Consider the following 18,985-nt stretch of genomic DNA (forward strand, 5'->3'; position numbering starts at 1 on the left):
TTATACACATAATGTATAATATTATACACATAATGTAATGTGTGCGCACCGACCCCTCTCGCTCTCCAGGCTTCAGTGAAAGCCTGCATTCGCCCCATAGGACGCACACACATTTCCCCTTCATTTTTGGAGGGGAAAAGGTGCATCCTATAGGGCGAAAAATACGGTATTTATTATCTCTAAAATTTCCTTAAGTTTAATTTGCTGCTCATTTTACAGTAAACCTGCTAACATTTTAAGTTGCTTACAATAACTTTTCAGATTGTAAATAAATTTTCCCCAGTCTTTGTTACAAATTTTTTCTTCCTGGTTCCTTATTCCTCCTGTGAGTTTAACCTTCTCCGCATCCTCCATCAGTTTTATTGGCCAGTTCTTGTGGGTTGGAACTGTTTCTTCTCTTCATTTCTGCACATAAATCTTCCTGGCAGTTGTCATTGCATACATAAACTTTCCCCCCCTGATCTTTTGGTACCTCTTGACCTATTATTCCCAAAAGAAAAGGTTCTGGTCTTTTTATACAGTGGTGCCCTGCAAGACGAATGCCTCGCAAGACGGAGCTAGACGAAAGGGTTTTCCGTTTTGGAGGTGCTTCGCAAAACAAATTTCCTATGGGCTTGCTTTGCAAGACAAAAATGTCTTGTGAGTTCTTTGGGGTTTTTTTCCTCCCCCCCTTCCCCCAAGCCGCTAAGCCGCTTATCAGCTGATCCTAAGCCGCTAAGCCGCTTAACAGCTGATCCGCTAAGCCGCTTATCAGCTGATCCCCATAACCGCTTAACAGCTGATCCGCTAAGCCGCTTATCAGCTGATCCGCTAAGCCGCTTAACAGCTGAGCCACTGAGCCGCTTATCAGCTGATCCGCTAAGCCGCTAATGGGCTTGCTTCGCAAGACGAAAAAAACGCAAGACAAAGAGACTCGCGGAACGGATTCTTTTCGTCTTGTGAGGCACCACTGTAAAAGATACCTTCATCATTCCCCCCCCCAGTTCATTATAAATCATTTCCCAAAAAGCTTTCGCTATCTTACATGACCACCACATATGGTAAAAGGTAACCCCCCTCTTCCTTACATTTCCAGCACGTATCTAATTCGGTTTTATACATCTTAGCCAGTTTACTAGGAGTTAAATACCATCTATACATCATTTTCTTTTTTTCCTTTTTCCTTTTTTGTCTTTCCAGTTTAATCTTTATTGATTTTTAAATATTGCATCCATCCCCACAAAAAGAAAAAAAGAAAATACAAAACACATCAAATACAAAGAAAATATTACATATAAAAGTTCTTTAATAGGTTAAGACTTCCATCTTCCTCAGGGTGGGTCCTTTGTTTCCTTGTTGACTGCATATTGTATGACATTTAACTTATCATAAATTATCTATAACCTTTGTAGCATATGACACTGCAGAAGTTAATCAAAGCATGTCAAAGATTTCATATGGGAACAATGTTCTTTTAAATATAATCTGTATATATCCCATTCTTTGTTGAACTTTTGGTCTGTCTGGTTCCTATTTTTTCCTGTCATCTTTGCCAATTCTACATAGTCAAATAATATACATCATTTTCATATAGTTCTCCTTTAATGTATTATATGCTGCAAATGTCGTATCTGTAATCCATAATTTCTCCCATGCTGACATTTCAATATTGTGACCTATATCCCTTGCCCAGTGTATCATTGCTGATTTTACCAGTTCATCTTTTGTTTCCCATTCTAATAACATTTTACACATTTTAGAAATTACTTTTTGCCCTGTGCTTTTTCATATTTGGTGTGCCACCCCACAACTGCTTGCTGGTATTGTGTTGCATTGGCATTGCAGCACCTAAAGAAAGGTCCTGTTTAGCTGACAGTTGGAGTCTAGATCTTACTTTCCATCCAGGCTGAACCCACAGCATATTTTCCCTACAAATGTACTGTTGATTTAAAACTAGAGTTATCCTGTCTTAACCCTCTGAAAACTGGGATTCTCCACCGTTTCCCCTTAGCTGCCTTCACTTGTGGTTCTGCCTGGCCAGTGGAGCTACAGGAGCTCAATAAACCTATTTATTCTGCTCTCACGGCTTTGAGTGCACTAGATCTTGTTGCCAAGGAGTGGGCTTTTGGGGACCAGATAACTGAGGTTGGGGAAACTGGGAGCCTTAGAACCATGGTGGATGCTGTATGTTGCTGTAGAGGGATAATTCTCACAGATTTGCATATCATCACTCTTGAACCTCTCCCCCTGACTTCCAAAACACGCTTCCTTTCTCCCTTCAGAGAATGACACCATCTATTGGGTGGACATGGGCCTGAGCACTATCAGTCGGGCCAAGCGGGACCAGACATGGCGAGAAGATGTGGTGACCAATGGCATTGGCCGGGTGGAGGGCATTGCTGTGGATTGGATCGCAGGTAAGGCAGTGTGCAGTTAACATCAAAGCATCAATCAGAGACAGGGAAGAGGAAGTGCTGGGTGTGGTGCGGAGGGGAATACCAGCCTCCTGCAGTGTCTGGAGCAGGAACAACTGGTTGAATAATCACCTCTTTCTCTTCAGGAAACATCTATTGGACTGACCAAGGCTTTGATGTCATTGAGGTGGCCCGGCTCAATGGTTCATTCCGCTATGTGGTGATCTCACAGGGGCTGGACAAGCCGCGTGCCATCACTGTGCACCCCGAGAAAGGGTAAGGATTGGTTGTGGTGAGGAAGCTGACTTAGATTGACTCGGACCACTGGTCCATCTTGGTCAAAACTGCCTGGCAGTGGCTCTCCAGGGTTTCAGGCAAGGGTCCCTCCCTGGGGATGTTGGGGATTAAACCAAGGACCTTCTGCTCTGTGCTACAGCCCTTTCCCAAGTAGTCGGTTTGAGCACACGGCAAATGCTCACGATAAGAATAGGCTCAGAATCCATTTCTCTGTGAGAGTTAATAGAGGCTAAGGCAAGGGTGAGGAATCTGGTTTCTCCAGATGTTGATGGGCTCATGGGTTCCCTCAGCTCCAGCCAGTGTGGCCAGTGGGCAGGGAGGATGGGAGTTGGAGTCCAGGGACACCTGGAGCACTGCAGCTTCCCCACCCTTGGTGTTAAGGGCTGGAGTTTGGGAAAGGCAAGTCTGCTGGGTCTCTGCTGGAAAACCTTGCATCTGAGGTGAGGTGAGAAGGACATTCCGTTTCTTGATTATGATCTGTTGCAGCCCACTCATACAGCACTAGCCATCATGATGAATGTGGAAAGCTGTTGAAGAATAATGGTTGAGTGTTGAACTAGAACCAAAGAGACCCAGATCCAAGACAATCTATCTGTTGGCCTAATTTTCCTCACAGAGTTGTTGTGGGGCCAAATGGTGGGGGTGAGAGAAGACACTGTACCTTGGTTTGAATTCTGAGGAAGGGTAGGGTATTTTTGAATAACAATACAAATAGGGTAATAACAACATGCAGCTGTGAACTGGACCTAAGTTGCTTGGCTGAAGATGTGATGCGTTTTTCTCCTCTCCTCCAGGTATCTCTTTTGGACAGAGTGGGGCCAGTACCCTCGTATTGAACGCTCCTGGCTGGATGGGACACAGCGTGTGGTCCTAATCAACACCAGCATCAGCTGGCCCAATGGGATTTCAATTGACTATGAGGTATGTCTCGGGGCTGAGGTTCACAAGAGAGAAGAAGAATGGCAAGAAAAGCGGGACAAGAGTGTCTGAAACAAGAGTGCAGGTTTCAGAAGTGCACAAGGGGGCTTGCTCAGGCTGCAGAGTTATGCCAGGGATGGTCCATGTATCTTTGCACCTCCAGAGTGAAAACAAAGCAGGACTCCCTGCATTTTGAGAAAATATATCCTACATCAAAATAACTGAATTTGTGGAAGACAGAAGCTCTCTGAAACTTGCACAGATCAGGAAAGCTTTTGTTTTGCATGGTTTTGTCTGTGTTGGCTGGTCATAGGGTGAGGTGAGGAGGGATGTAGTGCACTGAAGCCCGTCCGCTGGAAGTCCTGCTTAGTCCAAGCTCTGATTCCTGAGAGTTCAGCAGGCATTATGGTTACACAGTTCCCCTTTGGAGGCAGACAGCAGCTCCCAGTGGATGCATGCCAGTAAAAACGAACAGGTGAAAGAAACAAAGAAAGGTTGAGTGATCCAATTCATGGAAATCATAGAATTGTAGAGTTGGAAGGGACCCTGCGGACCATGTAGTCCAAGCCCCTGCAATGCAGGAATAGGCAGCTGTCCCATACAGGGATCACACCTGCAACCTTGGCATTATCAGCACCATGCTCTAACTAACTAAGCTATCCAGGCTTCAGCAATTGTAACATCTTTAATTTTTTAATTTTAATTTTGATGTTTTATCGTGTATTTAATATTCTGTTGGGAGCTGCCTAGAGTGGTTGGGGCAGCCCAGTCAGATGGGCAGCATACACATTCTTATTCTAATTAAAGTTGGGCCTTCAGAGATGATTGTACATCACTCTCCTGTTAGGATGATTTCTAGTAGAAAATGATTGTCCCACGTGGAGTCCCACCGTCCCACATTCACATTAGCAAACAACCCTTAAACATTCCAGTGAGTCAGATGTGTAATCCACATGGATGGCATGTATCCTCCTCTCTCTCCCTAGGATGGGAAGCTTTATTGGTGTGATGCCCGGACAGACAAGATTGAACGCATAGACCTGGAGACAGGGGACAAGAGAGAGGTGGTCCTGCCTCATAATAACATGGACATGTTCTCAGTATCGGTCTTTGAGGATTACGTCTACTGGAGTGACAGGTTTGTGCCTCAGTGCTACCAAGGCTGTTGGAGCAGAGAGAGTCCAGAGTCATGCTTGAAAGGATTTTGCAACAGCCACGTTGCTCTGTTCCCTTTCAGATGGCAAATGCATTCATTATGGCTGGATAATTTGGGTTGTATCTGACTAAGTTGTATTCAGAGAAGGCCCATTGAAATCAGTGAACTTCAGTTACTGAAGCCTATGGGTCTACTCTAGGTATGGTTGGATACAGCTCTGTGTTTCCTTTGTTGGAACCTGGTTGTATACTGGAATATAGTTTAATCTTTTGAAGTGGCCATATCAATAATAGTCCTAATTCCGAAGCACTGCTGAGCCATATATGTGTGTGTATTCACATACATATATATGCATTGTGCATGAGTTAGTTGTAAATGTGTTAATCAAGGGAGAAGTGTGTGTTTGGATAATCCATGAATATTTGGGTGCAAGGTGGGTGGGTATACTCTAACAACCTGCATAATTAAGAGTGTGCATATGTTGAAGGTTATTGTCTCATTTTCATAACGTGTCAATGCTTCCTTTCTGCACATAGCCATGAGGCAGCTGTGCTAATAGTTTGTGGGTGCATCTCATACTCACACACTTGACTGTGCCTCTTTCTAGGACTCATGCAAATGGATCCATTAAGAGGGGCAGCAAGGACAATGCTTCAGATATCGTGTCTCTGCGCACAGGAATAGGAGTGCAGCTAAAGGACATCAAGGTCTTCAACAGAGCCAGGCAGAAGGGTGCGTGAAGAGGGAGACTGGCCTACAGGCCCAGCGCTGGCAGTACAGCAAGCAGTAGAGGGGGGTGGGGGTATTCAGTTCACCTCATGGTTAGTTAGGCCATCCATGCTAATAGGAGCAGGTTGAAAAGCAACTGGATGTTTCCTCTCTTCTGCAGGTACTAATGTGTGTGCCCAGAATAATGGTGGTTGTGAGCAATTGTGCCTGTACCGGGGAGGAGGCCAGCGGACATGCGCGTGTGCCCATGGCATGCTCTCTGAAGACAGTGTGAGCTGCCGCGACTACGATGGCTACCTGCTATACTCAGAACGCACCATTCTCAAGAGTATCCACTTGTCAGATGAGAACAACCTCAATGCACCCATCAAGCCGTTTGAAGATGGCGAGCACATGAAGAACGTCATTGCCTTGGCCTTTGACTATCACCATGGCAGCAAGGGCAGCAACCGCATCTTCTTCAGCGACATTCACTTTGGCAACATCCAGCAAATCAATGATGATGGCAGTGGGCGCAGGACCATAGTTGAGAGTGAGTACTGCGGGTGCCCCTTCCCACTCTTCTCTTTCCTCTGAGGAATGTTTGCAGGAGAGCAGCCTGGCCTTTGTGGGTTCCAGAAAACAAAGTGAGAGGTTGCTATGGCTTCTGTCTAATCCTTTGCACATGTGACTGTTGCAGAGGCCACTTGAAGAACTACAGCTCCAAGTGAACATTTCTATTTGGGTGGGAGGATCCAGTATTACAAGGCTGTGCCATGGACTCAAGAGGATTGGATTGATTATGGTCTAGACTTCAGCAGAACTCTAGGGTCCTGCAGGACTATTGATGGGAATTCAGAACAAAGTCTTCTGGGTGGAACTAGCTGTGGGCAGGAAGTCACAGAGTTCTTCTGCAATGGTGGAAGTCATTCTGGAATCTGTAAATCCTCCCATTAAACCGAGGGCAGGGCTTTGTAACAGTGACGTGGTTCACGTGCCACACTAAACCACAAACCTGGGTTTGGAGAACTAAACCACAAACCTGGGTTTGGACAGCTTGCTAAGCCAAGCCTTGGTTTAGCTTAGTCTTGTGTGGCAGTAAAAAAGGACCAGGTAGGATCTAGGTGGCTGTGAGCTGCTTTCAGGGAGTTGGCACACTCCTGTGTTCACACTAAGCTACCTCCAGAGAGAGTCCATGTGATGGTTCAGTGGGAGAACAGGAATGATCCCTGAGGTTGGAGACTTAAGGACAGGTATTGCAAGGGCTGCAGAGCTCAGTTGATTGAGCATAGGCTGAAGCAAGAGGTGAGGTAGGGAAAACCTGGCAGCACTTTCTGGCTGTTTTGTACCATGGCTTTATGGTGATGGATACTAGATAATTTCTATACAGCTTAATATAGTAAACATATCTCTAAGTGGTGTACTGAAAACTGAAGCAACAGCAGACAAATAAAAATATTTATGTGAATAAAATGGTCCTTTATCCCTAAATCATCTTGATCCATCCCTGGGGGAAATTATTTGGAAGTTGATTGCCAAGAGCAGTTTTCTTCAGAGCACTTGCCTAGGCAAACCTAGAGCACCGCAAGAGCCATAGAGGCGCCCTCACTCTGTCCTTCTTCCTGGTGACATTTAGTATAGAGGCAGGGAACCTGTTGAACTCCCAACTTCCATAAGACCCAGCTCCCATGGCCAGAGAACACTGGTGCAGGATATGGTAAGCAGGGCTGTGGACGGAAGGAAACTATTGGCGAGCACCAATGTCCTTAGGGGAATGAAGGAGCAACCTGGAATCAAGCCCAGTGGCTATGCAGGAGGATGGGAAACACCAGCAGGGATATATCCTCATATTTGAATGACAAAAGTCTCTGTGTTGCAATTGTGCATATTTAAAGTGGTACCAGAATAAGGTTTGAGCAGATGGCCAGTGGGTTTCTGGGATTCTAGTCATTAATACATCCCTGCCATTCTAAGGCATAGTGGCTTTACAACAAAACTTGGCAAGCTCCCCTTGCTTACATTCTGTTTGCAAGAAGAAATTGTTACTGAAATCTGAGCATACCTTGGATCTTTCTGAGGAGCTATTCTTGGCCCTAATTTTTTGCTTTCCCTTGATTAACTTTTATTATTTCCTCCCACAGCTGTTAAGAGAGTCACATCACAGAGGTAGCGCTCTATGAGGAGCTTTAAGCATCCTAATGCACCTGTTCACACTTTGCAATAATATGTTTGCAGTCTTCTAGTCTTAATTATTTGAGGATAACCAATTTGTTCTGTAGACAGAGTACATTGGGAGCACATTGGGAGGGGAAGTCAGCTCATGTTTAGAGTGCTGTATTGTGTCCCACAAAACAAAAACCCAATTTGAACATTTATATATGAAATACAGGCTAGCTCATGAGTGCATAATCCAGGCTGCTTAGTGCCAACCTAAGCAAGAAACGTTATATGGAGCTTATTCTGGTTTAGGGCATTTGATGAGTTTGAAGGGGGAAGAGAGGTGCATCATTTCATACATTAGATCTCACTGAGAGTTGGAGGTGGGCGGGGGAGCAATTGTACGGCTGTGTGAATGTAAGATGTGCTACTTGGTGTTCTTCTGCGTGGGCCAGTGGTATGCATCATGGGTCAATGTGGCTGTCCTACCATGGCCCAGTCTCTGCAGAAGACATGGTACCTGCTGTCTTTTACCTAAAATACAATTGCAGTGGTGGAGGAAATAAGCTCATGTTTAAAGTGTTATACTGTGGTTTGCAAAATGCAGAATCGGTTCTCCCTGGGTCTTCTGTCTGGAGCTTTGACCAGAATACTCTCCCTGTAGAATGGAAGGGCCCAGCCTGCGAAGCAGTGGGGAGAAAGATTTGGCTTGCCTTGAAGGGGCCCTCCTGCTGAGATTGTAGTTTGTGGGGAACAAGAGGATGCAGCTGCAGCTTCTTAGCAAGGGAGAGGCTGAAGCAGCAACCAAGGTGGGGAAAAAAACCTAAATCATGGCCACTAAGCAAGGGGAAGCACAGAGGAACCACCCCCCCCCTTTGCTAGCAGCCAAGAGCTGGAGGGAAATGATGCCAAAGGAGAGGAAGAGGTGATGGTACTGCCCCTTTAGGGGTGGATAAATCTGTCAATTTCTGTTTCTCCCCATTTCTGGTTTTTAATTGTTTTAGCATTCGTTTTAAAGCCTTTTAAAGTATTGTGTTGTTATTTATGCTTTTGTATTTGGTTTCACTGTTTTGTTAAATCACCCTGGGAAGCTTCAGGATGGAGGACAGTTAGAAGTGAAATGAATATTGCCTTCTGTTTCAGTGGGCACTTAGAGGATGGACTGCTGGGCTAGGGGAGCCCCTGGTCTGCCCTAGGAGGGCTATTCTTATGTTCTTAAGAAAAGAGGTTCCTTCACAGCTAGTTCATGCCAGGACCATTGATTAATCATGGATCTTTAGCTCATTAACTGTTTGGCTTTTAAGTTAAGAATCAGCCAGTAAGCCAGTTAAATGCATACGTGTTTATTGGAATGCTTTTTTCTTTCTTTTCTTTTTGAGGTTCCTAAATGAAGTAGGTTGCCTTTCAGAGGCAGGAGTACTTCAGTTTTAAAGAAATTAGCTGCCACTTACTGTTAAAGAGAAAGGAGACAGGAGTCTTTTTGTTTCCTGTCGAGTGTTATGAAGCAGGCAGTGTTCTGACCCACTTTGGTTTTGAGTTAAATTGCTGATTTGAGAGGTAACAGAAGCCAACAGTTGCTGACTGTTTTCTCAATACTATTCACAGACTTGCCTTTAGTGAGTTAATACTGATCAGGCTCATCTTCTTGGCTAGCGTGGCATCCTTTTGCTCATGTCCTCCTTCTCCAGAGTCATCAGACAATGCTGGACACAGTATTAAGCAAGTGTCCTCCAGGCACTTGTGTGGAAAACCTCTCAGTGCTAGAGTTACTGTATGTTAAGAATCAGTACCTAGTCCATTCAAATCTTTCATCCCTGCCTGCCTGCTCCCTTCTCTTGCATCTTGAACGGTGTATATAAATTAGAATTCCAGCAGTGGCTTTAATGAGATTCAAACCTTTCTGTGCTCAGGGCATTGCCGCTCATGTTACTGTTTGCTCTGCTAATGTGTGTGGCTGAGCACTGAGTCTCCCCCTCCCTTTCTGGAGTGGCAGGCAAAGGAAGTAGAGCCCCCTGCGCCTCATTCAGTTTTCAAACACAGGCTTGGGGCATAGCAGCAGGGTGTGCCATTGCATATGGAGATGAACAAATTAGTTTCCTTCTGTTTATTAATTTTGGGGGCTGAGACGTGCAAATACAGGCATGCCAAGATGGATAATTGCCAGTGGCTTCTGCATTTACTTGTTGCTGCTCCTTTGAATGGTTAGTCCAGTGGAAGAAAGAGCTCCTGTGCTTTTTATTTTTTGTAGGAGTAAGGAATGCTGGTAGTTTTCCCTTCCCCTGAGTTAAGTCAGGAATATCCGAGAGATTGGCGGTCTTTGGGAGCCACCTGCCGTGTGGTACTGTCTTGGTTTGAGTCAACTCTGAAGTATGCTCATAACTGAGAATAATGTCATCCTGCCTTGCCTTCAGTTTACATAGGGAGCCAATACAGGTTAAGTCCCCTTTTCCTTACAGTGCTGAGATGCCATTGACACAGAAGCTGATGCTACAGTAAATGAGTGACAGAGCACCAATGTCTACTAGTTATAATGCTGGTTATTTCAAATTTATGACCCACCCTTCCACTTGAAAGGGAGTGCAGGGTGGCTCACAGTAATAAAATTACATCAATACCATTTTGAACGGTGCTTTTATGTATTGCAGGCAGCAGTTAAACCCAGGTTATACATTTGTTATGTGCATATTCCACCTTTGTTTAGCAGAACTCACTTCTGTATACATGGGGGTTCCCAGGTGATCTCCCATGGAGGAAGTTAACAGATCCAGCTTCATCAAAGCTGCTGCAGCAGGTCTCTTCATCCACAAAAGGTGGAAACAGCCAATATCTGGAAGTGCCCTGGGACATTAGTCCAGCTGAACAGCTTAGGATGTTTATCACACATATTGACATGGTTCAAACATCACATTAAACCAAAGTTAAAATAAAATATGGTTGAATGTGATGGAGCTGCATGCTGATGCAATTATCAGCACTTTGCTCCACCTCTTCTCTTGTTGCTGCCGCGCTGCCAATAAACAAGCCATAGTCAGCTTCCTGGGTCATTGAAACCTGGACTTGTGGTTTATTTTCCCAAACAAGCCATGAAGCTAATGCTTTTGCATGTGGTTTGTTGGGAGAGAAGCAAACCACAAGCACATCGTTTGCATGTAATGCCTGGACTATGGTGTGTTTCTTGACAGCACGCAGGAGTCTGGGAGGAACAAAGGGTCTGTGTTTTCAAGAGTTTGCACCAGTCCACTGATCATTCAGACTAAACTATTTTCATTTGAACTATGGTTTAATGTGATGCACAAACTAGACCGTTGTTTGAGGCAAAACCTAAAAATACAGGGGACGTTTAATGACAGAGAATGTACAAAGTGCCTGCAGCAGCAGCAGATCCAGGGCTGCACAGGTGGGGGAGCAAAGCATAGATAGAAACTGGCTTTATATTGAGCAGTGTCATGGCTGCTGGTGGTGGCCATCCAAGCTCTCAGGCACAGAGGGCTCTTCTGCCCCATGGCTCTTGCCTAAAGGTGCATATTCTCCTCCCCCTCTCCATTCACTGAGTTACCATGTAGTTTGCTGGTCAAAGACGTGAACTGAAGGGGCATGATGAAATGGCAGCCTTTGCTAAAGCTAAAGCTGTGCACATGGGTGAAGCTTGGCTCATGCTGGGGCATCTGTGGCTTGTTTTTGGACTGGCAGGGGCACTCATAACAGCACAGGGAAGTAACTCACTCCAGAATGACAGATTGGCCACAATCACCCAGGGAGTTTACATATCAGAGCAAGGAATTGAACCTGGTGCATCAGAGTCTCAGATTATTGAGGCATTGTTTCCTCCAGGCTGTATTCAATTACCAAAGGCAAATGTGAGAAAAGTCTCTCCTTGCTATGATGCATCATGGAGCGCTCAATTAAGAAGCGTTGCTGAGAGACAGCAGAAGAACCCATGCTGATACTTTAATTGCAATAGTTTCCTTGGGTTGAAAGCATCTGTGGCTAAATCAATATAGACAATTAGTAAAGTTATGTTTATAGCAGCTAGATCATTAAGCGATCTGTCAGAAATCCAAATGTGCCAATAATAATAATAATAATAATAATAATAATAATAATTTATTATTTATACCCTGCCCATCTGGCTGGGTTTCCCCAGCCACTCTGGGCGGCTTCCAACAAAATATTAAAATACAATAGTCTGTGAAACATTAAAAGCTTCCCTAAACAGGGCTGCCTTCAGATGTCTTCTAAATGTCAGGTAGTTGTTTATCTCCTTGATATCTGAAGGGAGGGCGTTCCACAAGGCGGGCACCACTACCGAGAAGGCCCTCTGCCTGGTTCCCTGTAGCTTCACTTCTTGCAGTGAGGGAACCGCCAGAAGGCCCTTGGCGCTGGACCTCAGTGTCCGGGCAGAACAATGGGTGTGGAGATGCTCCTTCAGGTATACTGAACTGAGGCCTTTTAGAGCTTTAAAGGTCAGCACCAATACTTTGAATTGTGTTTAGAAATGTACTGGGAGCCAATGTAGGTCTTTCAGGACCGGTGTTATGTGGTCTCAGTGGCCGCTCCCAGTCACTAGTCTAGCTGCTGCATTCTGGATTAGTTGTAGTGTCCGGGTCACCTTCAAATGTAGCCCTACATAGAGCACATTGCAGTAGTCCAAGCGAGAGATAACCAGAGCATGCACCACTCTGGCGAGACAGTCTGTGGGCAGATAGGATCTCAGCCTGTGTACCAGGTGGAGCTGATAAACAGCTGCCCTGGACACAGAATTGACCTGCGCCTCCATGGACAGCTGTGAATCCAAAATGACTCCCAGGCTGTGCACCTGGTCCTTCAGGGGCACAGTTACCCCATTCAGAACCAGGGAGTCCTCCACACCCACTCGCCTCCTGTCCCCCCCCCCCCAAAACAGTACTTCTGGCTTGTCAGGATTCAACCTCAATCTGTTAGCCTCCATCCATCCTCCAACTGCCTCCAGACACTCATACAGGACCTTCACCGCTTTCACTGGTTCTGATTTGAAAGAGATGTAGAGCTGGGTATCATCCGCATATTGATGGACACCCAGCCCAAACCCTCTGATGATCTCTCCCAGCAGCTGCATGTAGATGTTGAAAAGGTTTTTTAAAGGTTACACATGTGGGGATGCCAGCCATGAGCCTGTGATGAAGTTTCAGCTCGCATTTGTTCATGTTCAATAGCAGTTCTGATGTAGCACAAAAGGATGAGCAAGCAAATAATTGGGGTAGTGCCTGAGAGCTTTGTGGAATTAAGATTGGTACTATTGTATAAGGGCTCGTAGAGAAGATAAGCCTTTGTAAGAGCAGGCCTAGGGAAAAACCAGGTAGCTCAATGAACGCTTAGCTCCCACTAATGCAGCAGGACAGAGGGAGGAGTGAAGTGGCTGCAACTTTCTCACTGGGCACCAGTACACTTGCTCATTCATGGTAAGCCATAGTTTGGCTTAGCGTTATGCGTGAACCACATTGTTTGCTCAGAAGCTTCTTTTGAGATCAAAGAAACACAGCAGTCAAGCTGGTTAAGCTGTGCTTAACGAATAGTCAGCAGAGCAGGGCTTGAGACAGATTTCTTGAGCAAACTGGGTGGGGAGAGCATAGAGTGGACATCTAGTTGCTAAAGCCTGAGAGTTAAAAGGCTGTGTAAGGAAACCACTATTTTGCTGAAGTTACACCATACTCTACCTTCTCCAGATGTTGGCTCTGTTGAGGGGCTGGCCTACCACCGAGGCTGGGACACTTTGTACTGGACGAGCTACACCACCTCCACCATCACCCGGCATACTGTGAATCAGACCCGTGAAGGAGCTTTTGAGAGAGAGACCGTCATCACCATGTCGGGGGATGACCACCCTCGGGCCTTTGTGTTGGATGAATGCCAGAAGTAGGTTCCAGTGTGCAAACCCTTGGAATCACTGGGGAATCTGATTATTCTTATTTGTTGATTCATTTAAATGTTTTTATACTGAATGGCATGCAAACACTTGACCTTCAAGGGCTCCCACAGCAATTTACAATATTTATATAGTACAGATCAGTTTTAGACAATGTTAAGATTTAAAATCTACAGCATTGTTATCCAAACCATCAAGTTGAAAACCAAAATATGCACTAACCCAGCAAACTGTATATCTTTCTGAAAGGGAGTCAAGTGCACTTTGGGAGAAGGGAGTTCCAAAGAGGTACATCCTAGAGAAGGCCAATGCACAGCCTCTCACATTGGCATTCTGTGGAGGGCCTTGTCATCTCAAAGCACGAGAGGGAACACAAAAGATAAAAGAAGATTATTGCATGTTATTTCATGTGTAAAAGAGCCTCTCTCTCTCGTATACATTCTTCCCAACATTTCACCTGGAATGGGAAACAGAAACTTTCACTTCAGTGTCTAATTAAGCTGGTTTATTTGTGCATTTGAACCCTAAACCATGGCTAATATTGCCTATGGTTTGCTAACACATGCCAACCTCATAAATCATGGTTTGGTTGCTTCAGTAAGCCATAGTCAAATCTAAGCACTTTTTCACCAAGTTCAGACATCATGCTAAACTGTGATTAGTTCAAAACGGGAGGAAAAGCTGCTTGTTCATATAATGATAAACCAAAGTTTAGCAAAACAGGCAGTGACCATTTTAGGTGCATCCGATATGTGTGCAACCATGACTATGTGCATTACACCAAACCCGGAAGTGACCTGTAAACATCACAAAATGGGTGGGTCAGGCTTACATGGGCCCCATCAGCACGGGAGGGGGGGGTCCTGAACATAAACCCCAGACAAATCGGTAATTGCCTGTACTTCTGATACACTGTGTTTTGTATACTTGTATATTTGTGAGTTGCTTTGAGACATTTTCTGTAGCATGTGACAAGGAAATGAAGTAAGTAAATTAAATAAACTCTAGACCATAGTTTTACACTACATTGGAACCACACCATGGGAAAATACGTTCCTTCTGACACCCTCGGCACAGGTCTGTTACTTCTTTAAAGGTCAGAACCAGTACTTTGAAGTGGGCCTGGAAACAAACTTGTAAGCAGTACTGTTCTTTTAAAATAAATGTGATTCCCTCTGGCAAGCACACTTAGGGTGCTTAGCTACCACATTTTTGACCAGTGGTAGATTTGGAATGTTTTTCAAAGGCAGCCCTTATTAAAGCTCATTACATTTATTGACCCTAGAGAGAGTACCATGCCATGTATCAGGATAGCCAGATCTCTGTTCTCCAGGAAGGATGCAGTTTGTACACCTGAACATCCAGGTACAAAGCTTGAATGCATCCTCCACTCCCACCCCGAAAAACAGCCTTGGAACTCTCCCTTTTAAAGTACGCAAGGCAACCTTTTTGTGTAGACCCTGAGTGGTGATGTCTAGGCAGACTGGGAATGAATGCGAACTGAAAGTCTGAGGAACCACTGGAGTGAGCTTTCCTGGTTGCTTTGGACAAGCTTCGCTGTAAAACATCCCAGCCACAGCTGACCAAACAGTCTTTCAGAGTCAGAGAGGTGGTAGCAAAAAGCTTGCTCAAGGCATATGCATCTGCTCCTCAATAATCCATTTTTCCCCTTCCCTTCAGCCTGATGTTTTGGACCAACTGGAATGAACAACACCCCAGCATCATGCGGGCTACACTGTCAGGTGCCAACATGATCACCATCATCGACAAAGACATTCGCACCCCCAATGGTCTGGCCATTGATCACAAGGCGGAGAAAATCTACTTCTCCGATGCCACACTGGACAAGATAGAGCGGTGTGAATACGACGGGACCAAGCGATATGTAAGTCAGCAGGGCTCCTTCCCAGGGGGTCTGGCGTTAGCAGGCTCTAAAGAAGAGGTGGTGAACCTGTGGCCCTCCGGGTGTTTGCTGCGCCACAACTCCCATCATTCGTTGCCTGTGGCTATACTGGCTGGGGTTGATGGGAGTTGGAGCCTTAGCAACACCTGGAGGACTATAGGTTGCCCATCTCCGCTATAAAGTCTCAGAAGTTAGTCACTTCTTGCCATTTGACCATGGGGTGAGCAGACCATTTCTCACAGATGTGGAAATGGACCAGTATGATGAAGCTCTTGTTTCTTTTTAGTCACTGAGGGACATGGAAGTCCACGGAGGGCACCCCACCCCCCACTTCTTGTCCAGTAACTGGAGACAGTTGTTTTTGTGGTTTTTTAAGAAGTAGAAGACAGATTGAAAGAAGAATCACTACTCACATCTCACTTTTGCATCTGGTTAAAAAGGTGGTGTAGGTTTCTGCATTGCTTTTAAAAACCTGCTAAATCGGTTTAATGAAAGGCAGCCATGGGAGAAACAAATGTATATGTACACAAGCCTTTCTCAGCCTGGTACCATCCAGCAGGTTTGGACTACAACTCCCATCAGCCCAAGCTAGCACAACCATGCTGGCTGGGTTTGATGGGACTTGTAGTCCAAGCCATCACAAGGAAACCAGGTTGCGAAGGCGGATGCACACTATGGGAAGAGATGTCTCTTTCAAAGCACTTGCAATTCTGTTATAAACTACTGATTGTTTCCACTCCATAAAACAGAGCTTTGAGTGGTAGTAAAACAGAGCACTTGTGTATTTGCTACCTCAATAATGGAGTCTTTTGTTTTGTGAAATATACACATCACGAATAATGGACAAACTTCCAGAGAGTCAGTGCAATCATATGTGGAGCCTAAGAACATGGTCTTTTGTTTCTTTCTGCATGGCTAGCATGGTCTTCAAACTGCTCTCAGGTTTTGATCCTTGGCCATCATTGTTTTAATGTCTGGATATCATCTTGCTGACAGAATTAATAGTGTGTGTATCAGGCTCAGGGCAAATACTAAGGACCACGTATATATTTTATTACACTTAATAGCCTACGTTTTTTCCAAAGAGCTCAAAGCATTGTATATGATTCTCCTCCCCCCACACGTCCCATCCCCCCCCCCAACAGCAACCATTTGAGGTAGATTAGCTTGAAAGAGACTGATTGGGCCAATGTTACCCAAGTAGGTTCAAGCTTTAGATCATGTGATACCAGTTGTGTACCAGTTACATTAATTGTTTATTCATTCCCAGGCTCAATTTTTAAGTGTTGGTTTTGGGATTTAAAGACACATATTGTTTGAGACCAGGTTACATCTGCCTGTACCCATATGAACCCGCATGAGACTTGAGGCATCCAACTTTAACAACTGTCTGGTTGGCAGGTACTAGGGACAGAGCCTTTTCAGTGGGGGCCCCACATCTTTGGAACTCCCTTAGGCAGTGCATATGGCTCCTTGTTGATGGTGGTAGTAATAGTAATTATTATTATTATTATTATTATTATTATTATTAATTATTATTATTAATTATTGTTATTATTAACAGAAATTTTATTATTCAACTGGGTTGCCCCAGCCACTCTGGGCGGCTTTCAACGTATATAAAACATGACACATTAAAAAGCTTCCCTAAGCAGGGCTGCCTTTAAGAGCACATTTTAAAGACTGCCCACCTCCCACCAGCTTGGTGTTCAGCTGATGGTTTAACACTCGGTTTCATGTTTATATGTGTATTTTAATGACTTTTGTTGGCTGCCTCAGGAGGGTTTCTACCATAAAATATGAGATCCAAATGTGTTAAATAAGTTAACTTAATTGTGACTGGGGATTTAGACACAGGCTCCCCCCCCCCTGCTGTCCTTATCCAACGCTCTGACCAATAGATCACTGGCTCTTTACCAAGTGGTAATCTACCATGAGACACATTTTGCCACTCAGCAAACCGGGCATCCTGCCAGCGTGGCTCGTCTTGCAATAGGGACAGATTAGAAAGGAAGGAAGAAATTGGGACTAATTAATTCGGTCTACCTGCATAGAAATTTGTGACTGGAGGGTCTCACTGTCTTGGTTAGGGCCGTTCTAAGCTGTTGTTTCATAAAAAGCCTAAAATCTTCAAAGCGCTTGTATGTATGTTGATGCATAACTTCTTTTTATATTTCCTTTTTGCACTTAAGTCCCACCTTTCCCTTATCATTAGCTTCAGCAAGGTGGTGGCCTTCTGTGCCTTCAGACCAGACCCCGGGTCTGGCATTTTGGGGCAGGCTCATAATCTATTTGCCTTAGCTGCATCATTTTAGAGAACATGCCCCCCCCCAATTTATGTGGGAGTTAAGTTCCAGGGATCATGCCTAAAGCCAAAATCACATACAGTCAGTGGCCTGTGGGATTGCCAAAGTCATTTCCCCCAGAGCCCCTTTCCCCCATAGAGATAGAGATGATAGATAGATAGATAGATAGATAGATAGATAGATAGATAGATAGATATGACTTGCATAAAGCTGAATGCGCACAAGTTAAATGTGTGTATGTTGCAGGCTTACTGTAGTTCCCTGTCCTCAAGAACAATTGGAAAGGAAGGCAAAGGAAAATTAGAAGTAGCTGATTGGACAAGGAGTCACAGTGCACAAACCACACTAAAGCAAGCTGGTTACAGCGGATAATGATATGATAGCATATGAATACACTAGTTAGTCCCGTGCTGAGAGGTGCATGTGAAGCTACCACTGATGTATGCGCTTGGTCAGTAGCCATGGCCGTTGTCTCTCTTCTCCCCACTAACATTGTGCCAATCCCCAACAGGTTATATTGAAGGCAGAACCAGTGCACCCCTTTGGCCTGGCCGTCTATGGTGACTACATCTTCTGGACAGACTGGGTGCGTCGTGCTGTGCAGCGTGCCAACAAATACGTGGGCTCCGACATGAAGCACCTGCGCATTGACATTCCCCAGCAACCCATGGGCATCATTGCTGTGGCCAATGACACCAACAGCTGTAAGGAAAACACCTTGCCTCTTGGGGTGGTGGCGCAGTTGGAGAGTGACCCCTTTGGAAAATGCAAGATGGGTAGAATGGTGCTCCTCTCTTTGTTTACCCTCCAGTTCTCCTGTGATCCTTGTAGGCTCTCAAATTGTCACCTTCCTCAGCGAATCGGAAGGAGAAGTGGCCCTTTCTTTCTCTCTGGCCCTCAGCAGAACTCTTAGAGCCACCTGCACCTACCCACATAGCTCCAGCTGTTTTAGGACTCCAATTCCCGTCATCCTTGACCACTGGTCCTGTTAGCTAGGGATGATGGGAGCTGTAGTTCTAAAACAGCTGGAGGGCCAAATTTGGCCATCACTGCCTTAGGCTATATATAGATTGCCGTTTCTTTGGCTCAGCTTTGTTTGGGCTACGCACACCCAAGAGGGAGGGAGCGAGCGAGCGCACAGACAGGTGTCCACTGGGATGTAAACTGTGCAAATAAATATCCACCTAGCCCAACACAGCAGCCCCCCAGGAAGTAACAAATGAAAGGCACAATAGTTTTAGTCTT

The 18,985-nt window shown here is 45.1% G+C and overlaps 2 protein-coding genes across 4 annotated transcripts in view; one reads left to right on the forward strand and one right to left on the reverse strand.

Annotated features, from left to right (window-relative positions):
* Positions 1–18,985, reverse strand: part of NEMP1 (nuclear envelope integral membrane protein 1) — a 108,733-nt gene that overhangs the window by 31,168 nt on the left and 58,580 nt on the right. The gene's annotated exons all lie outside the window — the stretch shown is intronic.
* Positions 1–18,985, forward strand: part of LOC309523672 (low-density lipoprotein receptor-related protein 1-like) — an 87,756-nt gene that overhangs the window by 15,259 nt on the left and 53,512 nt on the right. The window contains exons 12-20 of the mRNA XM_082207654.1: positions 2,262–2,396; positions 2,540–2,669; positions 3,485–3,611; positions 4,595–4,746; positions 5,372–5,496; positions 5,654–6,025; positions 13,332–13,521; positions 15,212–15,416; positions 18,252–18,444. Of these exons, the coding sequence (XP_082063780.1) occupies positions 2,262–2,396; positions 2,540–2,669; positions 3,485–3,611; positions 4,595–4,746; positions 5,372–5,496; positions 5,654–6,025; positions 13,332–13,521; positions 15,212–15,416; positions 18,252–18,444 (1,629 nt within the window). The remainder of the gene's footprint in view (positions 1–2,261; positions 2,397–2,539; positions 2,670–3,484; positions 3,612–4,594; positions 4,747–5,371; positions 5,497–5,653; positions 6,026–13,331; positions 13,522–15,211; positions 15,417–18,251; positions 18,445–18,985) is intronic.

The sequence above is a fragment of the Podarcis vaucheri genome (assembly GCF_965113315.1).
Source record: "Podarcis vaucheri genome assembly, chromosome: 2".
NCBI lineage: Eukaryota > Metazoa > Chordata > Lepidosauria > Squamata > Lacertidae > Podarcis > Podarcis vaucheri.